Below are 12,978 nucleotides of genomic sequence, written 5' to 3' on the forward strand. Positions count from 1 at the left end.
GGGCAGCACAGGAGGCTCACTCTCTGGGCTGCAGTGGAGGCTCCAGGGGCACCTCTGGGGAGAGGTGGGACCCTAGGCCAGGACCCCTGGGAAGAGGGGGAGGGAGAGAATGTGGGGAAAAGCCACCGGGAGGAAAGAACAGAGAGGCAAGGACCGCAGAAGCACAGGGAGGAAGCCGCACGGCCCTGTGGGGGAGGAGGCCCAGCCCTGGGGCAGGGATATAGCCTGTCTTCAGGGGGACAGCAAGTGCCACCCGCCATCGCCCCGGCGGGGGGCAGCTGCGGGGCTGAACCCTCAAGGCACAGACCAGCACAGGGCAGCAGGGCGCCACTCGGGGACCACGTCTGCCGGCCGCTGGCCTCCAACCTCGGAATCCCAGGCCATTCCTGGGGCCCCCCGCAGGACCCGTGGGCCACCCTGTGAACCAGGAGGGCGTCCGGAGATGCTCAACGTCGAAAGAGCAGAGGCACCCTGGTGACTGCGGCAAAACTTCCTGGGCCGGGGACAGCTGGATGGTGGCTTTTATACCCTAACACGTCCAGGCCAGGCCTGTCTTTGCGAAATTTTCTTCTTTGCCCCCGTTAACTTTTATACCATCTCGAGACATCACAGATGAACAAATGCACCCCTCAGACGAAAGCCTGGCAGGGCAGCAGCTCTCTTGGCCGGGCAAAGACTAGAAAAAGACAGAGGCCAGAGGCTGCCATCCTGCCACTAGCTGGCCATGTGAATCGAGGTGGCCCTCCAGCTGCCCAGAGCTCCCTCAGTTTCCCAGTTGTTGGCTTAATGGGGTTAGATAACCCCTAAGGTCCCACTTGTTCAAATGTCCTGAGATTTCTGGGAAGACCACGTGTGACCCCCAAACCACACGCTGTAGCCCCTCTGTCCCCGTAGGGCCTCTGATGAAGCAAGGCCTCAGCCCTGCGGTCCTGCCAGGGGAACAGGTGGACCAGCCGTGGCACCTGGACTCGAACGCCCAGGGTGCCTGTCCAGTCTCCGTGACCTCAGGTAAGCCCTGAACCTCTCTGAGCCTCAGATTCCAAACTCTGGGAAACGCCATTTCCCACAAAGGCGTGATGATACAAGGGCGGCCTGACAACAGCATCCGCTGGGTATCTCCGGGCATCCCTGCAACCGCGGTTGGGCCGGTGTCACTACTAACACCACCACCACCTACTGCCAGTTAAAATCCCTACAGGAGAGGACACCTGGCATCCCCAGGGCCTTATTTCTGGCTTCCATCCCAAGACGGTAACCTCTTCCGGGTCGCAGTCGCCTCTTGTTAGTAAATGGGGATGGGCATGGGGTCAGGTGGGCTTCAACCTCCCAGGTTTCACATTTGCTCCCAGGGAAGGGGCTTAACCGGCACTTTCAAACGGTACTAGACGCGGCCTTGGTGCAACGTGATTAGTCTCAGGACTAGAAGAGTAAACAAATGTGTAATTCATGAATTTGCTAATTGTCCTCCATTTGGATCTCCTGCCACTTTTCCTAGACTCTCTGCCTGACATCCGAGCTCATGGCAAAGACTCAGAGAATGCCGGGAGCTGCCCAGGGAGGCGACTGGCATCAAAGCCGTACACCGGGACTCGCCCTCCCCCCGCAGCTGCCCCCTCGAGCCCAGAGCCCACCACCCCAGACACCACACAAGGCAGGAAGCCCGTGGCACTCCATCTTTTATTTTCTTGAACTGTACACAAATGTAAAATACTTTAACAGCAAGTCTACGGGAAAATTGTTTGGTTTTAAATTATTATGAAACAGAACCTAAGGGGAGCTTCATTAAATAAACACAAAGATGGGGGTTTAAGGATACACACCTGCATCCTACCATCGTCTTTTTTACTCTACCTTCTGGGTGTGTAAGGATAGAAAAGACACATCAAACTGAATAAACAAAATCCATTTATACCCTGAAACACTGGCAGGCCACTCAAGGGATTGTTCAGAACGTCCACCTCATATAAGATGGCCTCACCATCTAATAAAAATTAAAACTGATCTGTTGGCCTCTTTGGTTCCAAAATTATGTATAATACATTTAACTGTATTTTCTTTTTTGCTGCTATAAAAATAACTTCTTTTTCAAATGGCAGTTTCTGACTAATCATGCAACTAAATCAGTGCAAACATTAAAAGCAATCATTCGCTTAAAAAAGAAGCAAAGGATTTCATTTCAAGTATAAAAAATATAAAAAGAGTCGTACGAGTCCAGTTTCATCTAGTGTGGGTCAACCCTTTAAATTGCATAGCTCACGTGGCACTTGGACCTCTGGGGGCGAGCGAGCTCCATGCTCCACCAAGGGCCACTTCAGGACACACGCGGATAAGCAAGGGCTGTATCATGTGCGTTCAGGCGGGTGTGCAAGTGCTAGGAGGGGCAGGCGGGCGGGCGAGCAGGCGGGGGCCACATCTGTGGCCAGCGCTGGTGGCCGGGGCCCACGTGGGCCACTTCTGCAAAGCAGCTGAAAGCCTCCCCCGTTTCCCCAAGACCAGTTAAACTGCTGTGCTCCCTCGCCCCCTGCTGAGGGGGCACCCCCCCCCAGCATTTCCAGAACGCCTGCACCCCACCGTTCCCTCCTCCTAAGAGCTCACCCCCACCTGCCTAAGAGTCATTTCCACTCCTCCCCAACCAGTCCTAGAGGAATCTCCCCAGGGAAGGGCAGACTGCAACGTTTTTCTTTCCACTTGGAACAATTCAGATTTTAACTTAAAAGGTCAGACCTGGTAGGAAAGTCCCTTTTCAATTGTACAACCGGAATGAATGACCATTCAACTGCTAGTGATCAGTTAAAGCATCAAATTAAGACCCTTCTCCTCTCCCTCCCTCCCCACCCCCAAAACACACACACACACACACACACACACACACACACACACACACACAGAAGTCAAGGCAGGGACCCAAGCAACAGTCAAACGGTCACTGCCACAGCCCCACCGTCTCTGGCAGGTGATGTCCTTTCTGGGCCTCCTTCCCTCTCCAAGGGTGGGAAAGGATGGGGGCTGCCCTGGTGCCGCAGCAGGAAGGATCCCAGGCGGGGGAACGAAGCCCACGCGTTGGAGCCAAGAGATGCCGCGGCACGGCAGGCCCTGCACAGGCGACAGGGGACACGCGGCCATCGCCTGCGGCCCGCTCCCCACCTCCGCCTCTGCTGCTCTTCTGCGGGGCTCCCTCCCTCTCTCTCTCTCTGTGTCTCTGTCTTTGTGCTCTTCTGCGTGCTCGGAAGGCGCGATTCAGAGTGGCCAGGCCAGCTGGTGGGGATGGTGGCTGCTCACCCCACTCTCCGGGTGACAGCCGTTCGGGGCTGAGCTGCCCTTTGTCACCGCATCCGTTCGCTGCTATCGCGGAGGCTGCTGTGTGGGTGGCAGGGTGCCACCGGCTGTGCGCGTCCACGTGCGCACTGTCGAGTCTGCCGTGTCCGTGGAGGGGTCTCCCTCCGCTTTTGACTGATGGCTGGATGAAGAAGTAGGAAAATATCTCAGGCCTCCCCCGGGCACCTCCCGGGCAGCCCAGCGGCACCACCACGGCCCCCCGGCCGCGCACGGCGTGCCCCCCGCCGCAGGACCGTCTGAGCCCCGCCCTCAGGCGCAGCCGCACTCCTCCACGATCATGTTCGGCACGTCGCGCTTGACGATGTTGTACTCGTCGTCGAAGTAGAGCATGGACATGGTGCTCAGCTTGGTGGGGATGCAGCAGGAGTTCACGGTGCCCGGGTTCAGCCCCCGCATGCGGTACTGGTTCACCACGGCCGTGTGGAAGGACGAGGCCGAGCCGGGCACCCCCGCCAGGTAGGCCGGGCAGCTGCCCTCGCAGTAGTTCCCGTAGTAGCCGGTGGGCGCAATGATCCAGTCGTTCCAGCCGATGAGGCGGAAGTCGATGAAGAACTGCTGCCGGCAGCACAGGTTGGTCCGGCCGTCGCACTCCAGGCCCCGCTTGCGGATGCGGTGCCGGCTGTCGCCCAACCGCGCCTGCACCACCACGAAGGGCCGGTGCGCCTCCTCGCCCGGGTGCACGAACACGGGCGCCACGGCCAGCTCCCGGCAGCCGTCGCACTGCACGTCCAGGCTGAGCCGCCGCTCGCCCCGCGCGAACAGGGCCTGGATGGGCTCGGTGAGCGGGAAGGTGTGCCAGCCGCTGCGCTTGAGGTCCACGCGCTTCTCCACCGCGGCCCAGCGCTCGCCGGGGCCCTGCTCCCGGAAGTACACCTTGACCCGCACCTTCCGCCGGCCACCCTTCTCCAGCACGTAGGGCAGCAGCTTCAGGTAGAGCCATAGGCTGGCCTGCACCACGAACAGGTTCTGGTTGCCCTCGTTGGAGATGAAGAAGTACAGGCGGACCCGGGAGGAGGCCAGGCCATCTGCGGAGAAGCGGGAGAGCAGCCCAAGTTAGATCAAGGAGAACGTGAGGCGCCGGGAAACAGGGACTCTGTTTCCCGTGATGCTGGGCTTTGCACTGGCCACGCCGCTGGCCGGTCCTGCCCACAAATACCTCTCCCGGGGCCCGGGCCCCTGACGGTAACCCGGCAGAGGCGGAGAAAATCATTTCCCATCGAGAAACCTGGACCAGGTTGGAGTCGGAGGGTCCGGGCCTAGAAAACCCGGCCTCACCTCTCCCAGGCCAGGGTTCCCAGGAGACAGGCTGTCAGAACTCAAAGCTCAACAGAGGAACTTGTCAGGAGGCCAAGATCTTAACAAGTTGTTACGGGGATCTGTGAAATCCGAAAAACAAAACCAGGATCTCGCTGAGGATTTGGGGGTGGGTTGTTCTAGCAGAGTTTGGGTTCTTTTTTTTTCGGTTAACTTAGGGCATTGCAAAATCCAGCTACTGCCTCTTTGCAGTGTTTACCTAAGCATGATCTGATCCAACCCCCAGTGGAACCTCCACTGCAAACAAGCCAGCTCTGCTTAGATTTCTGACACAGGAACGTGTGGGTTGCAGGCTGCAAAGTGCAGCCCTCGTTTCCGAGTAGCTTCAAGGGACAGGACACTGGGCCCTGAAACTTGAGGCCCCCCCCCTTTAACGAGACCCTGGCTCCCCGTGAATGGCACGTTCGAAATCTCCATGGATAAGGAGAACTGGCTTGTTAGTTTTCTCAATAATTTAGCTCAAGCAGAAGTGAGGCCATGCCAACCAAGAGGACTCCTCTCTCATCCTACATTTCAGTGACCCTTCTCTCTGACAATCTCTACATTTTTTTTTTTTTTTTTGCAGGAAGAACAAATAAGGCAACTGTGTGGCCTCCACTGGTTTTATCAAACCTCCTACCACTGCCCCCCTCCCAGCCCCCTCCTCAGGCCCCGCCTGGCTCCTCTAATAACAGACATCTGACTTTGAAATGGGGGAAAGTGCAGCCTTAAAAGCTGGTCTTGGACGAGCTGCCTGTGACCTGAATCTGTTATTTATAAGTCAAAGAGCTGGCTCCGTGAAACGGACCAGAAATATAACAGCCCCCGCTGTCATTTTGTGCCACCGGGACCAAAAGGCCTCCTCGACCTTCCAGAATCACATTTCTACTCAGGGCCCCAAAGCACCGTTTAATCCAAGCTCTCTAATTGCATGTCCAGCTTCCCCTGACTGTCCGACAGCTAAAACGGCAACGTGTTTCTTTCTAAGCACAAACCAGCCCTGCTTGTCTCTGCTTTGCTCCACACCAGGCCATGCAAAACTTTTCATCCCTTTTCGTCCCCAGGAGGCACCAGCACAGTCTGCCCGCTGCCTTGGGTGGGGGGGAGGGCATGTGCAGCCTGGGGACACAATTGCCACCAACCCCTCCAAGGCTCCCTGCCCACCCCACCCTGCCCAGGGCTTCCCCCTGCAACCTTCTCCGAAGTCCCCTGGGCACAAATGGGGCTGAGCTCCAGGCACAAAAGCCACCGGGCTCATTCAAGTCCTGAAAAGGACAGCGGAGCCGAAAGCAGTTGTAGTATTTCAGCATGAGCACATTTTACTCCTTTTAAAGTTGGAAAGGTATTTTTCCTTGCTTGATTTTTACATTTAGACAGTGGTAGAAATTTACAATCCAGGGGCGGGGGAAAATTCCAGAAAGGACTCCGACCCTTTGTTAACTACGAACTCTACTGGCTCTAAGGCCAAGGAGCTGCTGCCGCTGCCAGGCGAGCCGAAAGGCACGGGGCTGCCCCGGAGCCGAGCCACTGTCTTTCTCTGCGTAAATGATGGGACCTGTTGAGAAGCCTGCCTTCCGCCCGATTCCAGTGCCCACACAATCGGAAGAGAGGTTGCCTAGCTCTTCCCAGCGAGGCTTCAGCAATCCTGGCAAGCCCACACCACCCGGCGATGGAAGCGGCCCCAGGGGCCTCTCACGCAGGCACACTCACACACACAGGCACACACACACACTCCTCCGGCCCACGGATATCAACAAGCACACACATCTCCATCCACACTGCTCAGCCTACACTCCGATCGTGGGAAACAAAAACATTAAGCCATCACCGAGCGAATGCCCGCGGAGCCAGGGCCGCACGCATTGGCCGGGAGGGGGGCGCGCACCCGGAGGCGCTGGGGCCCGTTTCGGAGAGCAGGGGTGGAAAGCAGAGCACTCCGCGGCGGGGGTAGGGCAGCGGGAAGGGGTTGCTGCCCGCGGGAAGAGGACGACGACCGGGACGGAGCGCACAGGGCCCGAGGCGAGCGGGCTGGGCCGGGAGTCCGGGTTCCCCCCAGGGCGCGCTGGCTGCGGCGGCGGCGGCCAGAGCCGGCGGGAAGGGGGTGGAGGGGGGAGCGAGGGCCGCTCGCGGGGCCGACCCACCTGTCTCCGCGAAGCTGATGATCTCGGAGACGCGCTCCTGGCCGTCGGCGCCCGGGCTGGCGTGGCCGTCGAGGTGCGGTATCTCCACCCGGCCGTCCTCGCGCACCTTGCCCGCGTGCAGCTTCCGCAGGGCCGTGACCATGGCGGCCTTGGGCACGGCGTGTGTGATGTTGGGCCGGCCCCGCATCTGCAGGCGGTTCAAGATGTGCCGCTTCACCGCCTCCAGGAAGTCGCCGTCCACCCGGCCCAGCTCTTCGGGCCGCCGGAAGCCGCCGCACGACGTGCAGGTGTCCTGCGAGCCGCCGGGAGCTCCGGGCGGCAGGGGCGGCGGCGGCGCGGCGGGCGACGGCGGGGGCGTGGGCGAGCCCCAGGCCTCGGGCCCCAGCCAGCCGGCCGCCAGCAGCAAAAGGCAGGCAGCCCCCAGCGCCCGACCGGGCAGCCCGTCCATGGTGCGCCGCTGGCGACGAGGGCGCCCGCCGCGAGGCGAGCCGAGCCGAGCGCAGGGCCGGGCTCCGGGCTCCCGGCGCGCCGCCCCGCCCCGCCCCCGCCCGCGCCCGCCCGGGCCTCCGCCCGCCCGCCGGGAGGGCCGCCGCCGGCTCACAGGGGGAGGGGGCCGGCCGGGCCGCGGGGGTTCCCGCGCTGCGGGGAAGGGGCTCCGCGGGTGCCGGAGAGACGCGCGGGGCTAGGCGGGGGCCGGAGGGTCACTGGCGCACGGGCGTCTCGGGGCGCCTCGGCATCCGCAGCCTTCTTCCCATCCTCTCCGCGTCGGGGCCCCGCAGCCCCCGCTCGGGTGAAGCGAAAGCGGCGGCAGCGGCGGCTCGGTCGCCGGGCGGGTAAGGTGGCGAAAGGGCCGGTCGACGCAACTTGGCCGAGACGGAGACGAAGGCGCCCGGGCCCCCGGAGCGGAGCCTGCCGCGGCTTGGCGCGGCGCTGCGGCGGGCGCTGCGGCGGGGCCCCGCGCTCGCACCTGAGCGCCTCAACCTCGCGCCGAGGAAGGGCCGCCGGCGGCGGCGACGGGCGGGTCGTCCTCGCCGCGGGCCGGCGAGCGGGCGGCGGAGCGGAGCGAGCGCGGTGCCTGGAGCGCCGGGGAGCACGGGCCCGCTCAGAGGCGGCGCGGAGCCCCGGGCCGCGGGCCCTGCAGTCCTCCCTGCGCGTCACACGGCAAAGTTGTCTCCAGGCTCCCCGGGCGCCGCATCCACCGGCGGGCGGGCGGGCCGGCCGCTGCGCGCTCCGCCGGGGCCTCTGCTCCGCCCGCCTCCTCGCCGCCTGCCTCCCTCCGCCCGCCTGCGCGGGCCGGCGGGGCGCGGGGCGCCGGGCGAGGTAGGCGAGGCGGCGGCGGGGCCCACTTCGCCCCGGTCTCTTCTGGCTGCGCGGCGGCGGCGATGCGGGCTCGAGCGCCTAAAAGTCTCGCTGCGTCCCCGGCGCGGGCGTCCTCGCTGGCTCACACGCCGCAGGGCCGGGAGAGAGCAGGCGGGTGGCGGCCGCGTCCCCGCGCCCGATCGGCCGCGACAGAGTGCGGACCCAACAAGGAGGAGTTCTTCGCTTTGCTCTCTTCTTTTACTCTCCTCGTTTTTTCTCCCAAGGGGGAAAAAAAGCCGCACAATCTCCGTATGTGCGCGCGCGTTGAGATAGACGTTGGCAGAAAAATAAAAGGGCGGGGGGAGTTTCGTCCTGGCCGTGCGGGAGGAGACTGTCCGCGTCTCCCCGCTCCGCTTCCCGGGGGCGGGGGGGGGGGGCTGGGGGAGGGGGAGGCGGAATCTGTTCAGGTCGGTGCTGCCCGCTCCCCCCGCCCACCCCCGCTTTCCCTCCGCTCCCTTCCTCTGCCTTCGCGAGAAGGAGGGGCGAGCGGGCCCTCTCCCCTCCCCCCTACCCCCCGCGAGACCGGGCCACTTCTGCGGTCCCGAAACTTTCTCACCACGTGGGCGCCCCGGACCCCCGCCCAGCGGGGCGGTTGGCGGCACCGACGGGCTCCCAGCCCAGGGTCCCGGCGCTCTCCTCCTCCCCGCGGCCGCGCAGACCCTGCCCCCGGCCCGGCCGCCGCCCTCCGCGCCCGGGAGAGGCACCTCTCGCCGCCGCAGCGGCCCCGGGCCTGCCTGGGGTGCTCCCTCAGGGGCCGCGGCGAGGCGGGGCGAGTCGGCCTCGGGCGCCGCGGGCTGACTCTGCCAGTGGATGTCGCTCCCGGGCTGCAGTGCCCGAGCCGAGCGCCCCGGGCCGCCGGCGCACTGGGCGAGGCGTGGGCCCCGTGGGCCGGAAGGGCCTGGCCGGCCGCAGCCTATGCCGGCGGCGCGCCCCGAGGAACTCCTCGATTGCTGGGGGCACCGGCCTCGTCGCCAACAGGCCTCCGAACTCCGGGCTTGGCAGGCTGGCGAGGTCTCCAGCACCGCTGCCGCCACCACCCCGCAACTGGCAAACCTTGGCTTCAGACAGACCCGGGTCCCAGTCGAGACTCAGCCACGGCCAGCTTTGCAGGACCGTCTTCACATTCCAGCCCCTACCTCCTCATCCGTACCTGGGGCACAGTAAGGCCTAACATCACAAGGGCTGGTGGGGAGCCCCAGAGGAGGCGACCGGGTCAAGCTTCTCCCAGCACTCAATAAATTATGATTCCAAGGCCACCGTTCTCAGGCCGCCAGACAAGAGATGCTGTCAGTGGGCACCAGACTCCCAGCCCCGTCCAGCCCAAATGCAATCCGTTCTTTCTGTTCCCTCCTCGCGCCCCTACCTGGGTATGGAACTGCAGGACGGTGCTCCCGGGGCGCAGCAGGAACACGGCCCTGCCCTCTCCCCTCAGTGGTTCAGGCCCCCACCCACCGTGGCCGCGCTCCGTAACAACGGGACTGCACAGAGGTATTTTAAATTTCTTAGTATATCGGGGAGCCCAGGACGCCCGAGGTGGACCTCGGCCTGCAGCTCAGGGCACGCCCCCGCCCCCGCGGTCCCTCATCGCAAGCTTCTCTGGCCAGCCGGCCGCTGTGGCGCTCAGCCCGGACCGCAGCCTCGCCGAGGCCCGCAAGTCTGGAGGCCGAGCGCCCCCTCCCTCCCGATCCGAGGAACCGACCCGGAGGTGCGCAGGGCTGCTCCCGAGGTGCAAAAAGGGGGCTGGTCTGGCTTTACCAACCCAAAGTCGGAAGCAGGGGCCCCGAAAGGGCAGCCCTTTGACTCCTTAGGGCCTTCTCCAGATCCCAATCCTCTGCCACTCCCAAACTCACAGCACCCCGTGCCCTCAGGTTTCCACCTCTTGCCCTGTCCCAAAGCCTGTGGCCCTTGGGCAGAAAGGAGATGCTTCTGCCTCCTGGGCAGCCTGGGCCACCACCTTCTGAACCAGGCCCGACCCACCTTTATGATTTTCCTTGCATCTTTCACCGGGCACCCATGCTGTGGTCTTCTGGCTCTTTCCATCATCACAGCCCCCAACCTACTTGGCAAACTCATGCTCAGTCTTCAAGACCCAGCCCAATCTCTTCTCCTCGGTGAAGCCCGCCATGGCCTTCTGCTGCCCTGAATAGCCATTTGCCGGGTTAGGCCCCTCAGCCCAGGGCCTGGCTGTTGCCTCTTCACCTGTCTGTCTCCTGTGTGGGGCCTCAGGCTCTGCTGGACAAGGACCAGGCCTCTGTCTGATGCCAGACCCGGCAGACAGTCAGGGGAGCTTTTACTGAACGAAAGTTTGGTTGGTCGACTGATTGGGAGAATTCATTAGGCCAGTGAAGGATTTCACACCCCTGATCCCCAGCACAAGCTCGCAGTAGCGTTCCTTGCCTGCTGGGTTACAATCCTTCTTATTGTGAGTTCCACCGGGTCTGGACAGACCTGGGGGAAGCGGGGAGGGCGCCACACCTTTGGGAAGGTGCAGCATCCCGCCCATCACCCTGGCGCTGGGAAGACGCAAAAGGCACCGTGTCCTTGCTGGTAGGAGGTTGCCAGGAGGGTCCACATTTTGCTCCCCTGATGGAGGAGCTCTCAGCCCCGCTGCCAGTCATCTGCTGGGAGGGAACTGGGTCAAGCGGTAGTCAGAGACCATCTGCTCGAGAAGCTGGGATTATCCCGCCCTCTGCTGATCCCCCAGCCCGCAGGAGCCAAGGGTGTAAATTGAGTTCTTCCAGATCACCTTGTGCTTTGGAGGGGGGAAGCCCCCCATCCCCCACTGAGAGGCAAGGACCTTTTCCTGTTGCTTCAAAGCTTCGTTTAGCACTGGGCTCCATTCTCCCTTAGATTGAGGGTGACCTCAGCCCTCAATCTGAGCCAGGGATGTGACTGCGCCTGTCAGTTTTTTGCGTTGTTTTTTGTTCTGTTTTGTTTTTGGCTGCCTTGGGTCTCCGTTGCTGCAAGCGGGGGCTACTCTTCGTTGCGGTGCGCGGGCTTATTATTGCGGCGGCTTCTCTTGTTGCGGAGCACGGGCTCTAGGCGCACGGGCTTCAGTAGTTGTGGTGCACGTGCTCAGTAGTTGTGGCTCGCGGGCTCTAGAGCGCAGGCTCAGTAGTTGTGGCGCACGGGCTCAGTTGCCCCCTGCACAACCAGGGAAGCCCCCCGCCTGTCAGCTTTGAATACAGTAATGCACAGCAACACTGCAACCAACACCCTCCACCCGGGCTGCAGGACCGGGCCGCCCACACACACAGTGCTGGCTCCCTGATGCCATCAAGGAACTGGGGCCCGCTGGGGAAGGCGGGAAGAAACGTGGCGACACCATGGGTACAGGCACACAGAGTATGGAGAGGACTTCGTGCGGGGAGCTCAGAGCACTTGCTCTCACAGTTGTTTTTGGTTTGGTTTGGTTTGGTTTTGCATAACCCATAGCTCAGTGCCAATTTGGAGCCGATGAAGGTGGGCAAAAGTGGCAAAGCAGACCGTAAAAGTGGGCCTCAGCGTGCAGTTCTTGGCCGCACAGCCCCTGCAGAGCCTTGGGCAAAGTCCCTCACAGCAGTGGGCACTCGGGGCCTGGGATGGAGAAAGGCCTCTGTCTGAGTTGGGCTCAGGGACCTGTGTTCACCTTTCCACCACTGGTCGAGAAGCCACAGTTGCCAGACCTCACCATCGTACATCGTAACTCAGTAGAGCCCCTCGCCGTCTGAGCAGAAGAGCTTTCGTGCCAGACCAGACGAGACGGCCTGCCCACCAGCAGCCCCAGGCACAGGGGCGGGACAGCCTGGAGCCAGGTGTTAAGCAGGGCCGAGCGGGGGAGCTGCAAGGGCCCAGCGACCATCAGCTGACCTTTGTAAACGCCCGGGCACCAGCACAGAGCCCTCTCGGGAAGCCCCAAGGCCGCCTCATGTCTTTGTGGTCCCGAAGGGCAGCTGGACGGTGCCCACCTTCCGAGAGCCCCAGCAGCCCACCGCATCCTCAAGTCCCCTGCCGTGGTCTCCAAGGATGCTGGTCATCTCTGAAACTCAGGAGCTCCAGAGCTGAGGCTGCCTATGCTACGGAGCAGCCGTGCCCGGCACCCAGCTTGGTGCCACGTGTGAGCCGAAATCAGCGCATCCCATGTACCGGTGATGCTGAGGCGCCCGTGTGTAACCTGGTCATTGGGCCTGGGGTCCAGACGCAGACCCCCGAGTTGCGGTGGTCCCACAGGGCAGCCCGCCTCCTGTGTGCCCCTCCCCTGCTTCCCACCCGGCACGAGCATCTGACGCGGGCACATCACCCCCTCGCGTGGCCCCGTGCTGTTCCTAAACGAGCTCCAGCACAGAAGCAGCTTGCAGGGCTTCTCACCTTGACCTGACGCCCTCGCTCCCGGCCCCCTGAAACTTACTGTCTGTTAGCAAGAACCACACAAATCACTGGGTTCCTGGTTCCATTCTTGGGAAGAGGCTGGCGTGAGGGGAGGTGGGGAGCCCCCCCGCTTCCCCGAGCAGGGCTGGGGGCGGGGGTGCCGGAGGCTGTGCACGGCGGGCTTCCACGTGTTTTGAATGTTCAGGAATTATTTCAACAGCAGGCCCCGTAGGGATGGCTGCCCAAGTTGGTATATTTTCTAGAAAAATAGAGGTGCTAAATACACCATTTGGTGAGTGTCCCACTTCAAACTGCTCATCACAAACTAGTCCTGGCCCAGAATTCCTGCCCATTCACTCGATGACCACGCTGAACTACCTGCTGGGGATCCAGCAGCACAGAATCAGAGTCCCGACGATGGTCACCCTCCCCACGGTGTACTGGGGACACCGGTCCACGCACAGGACGGCTCGGCAGCTAGCTGGCACCTGCAGGGCAGCGG

General features: G+C 62.6%; 1 protein-coding gene across 1 annotated transcript; it reads right to left on the minus strand.

Moving 5' to 3' along the window:
* Positions 1–1,658: 1,658 nt before the first annotated feature.
* On the minus strand, positions 1,659–7,960 carry INHBB (inhibin subunit beta B). Its single transcript, XM_032638391.1, has 2 exons — positions 6,771–7,960; positions 1,659–4,361 (listed from the first exon to the last, which is right to left on the minus strand). Exons 1-2 carry the CDS (start codon positions 7,216–7,218, stop codon positions 3,586–3,588), a joined length of 1,224 nt encoding a protein of 407 aa, XP_032494282.1. The 5' UTR covers positions 7,219–7,960; the 3' UTR covers positions 1,659–3,585.
* Between the last annotated feature and the right edge of the window lie 5,018 nt (positions 7,961–12,978).

The sequence above is a fragment of the Phocoena sinus genome, chromosome 7 (assembly GCF_008692025.1).
Source record: "Phocoena sinus isolate mPhoSin1 chromosome 7, mPhoSin1.pri, whole genome shotgun sequence".
Classification (NCBI taxonomy): domain Eukaryota; kingdom Metazoa; phylum Chordata; class Mammalia; order Artiodactyla; family Phocoenidae; genus Phocoena; species Phocoena sinus.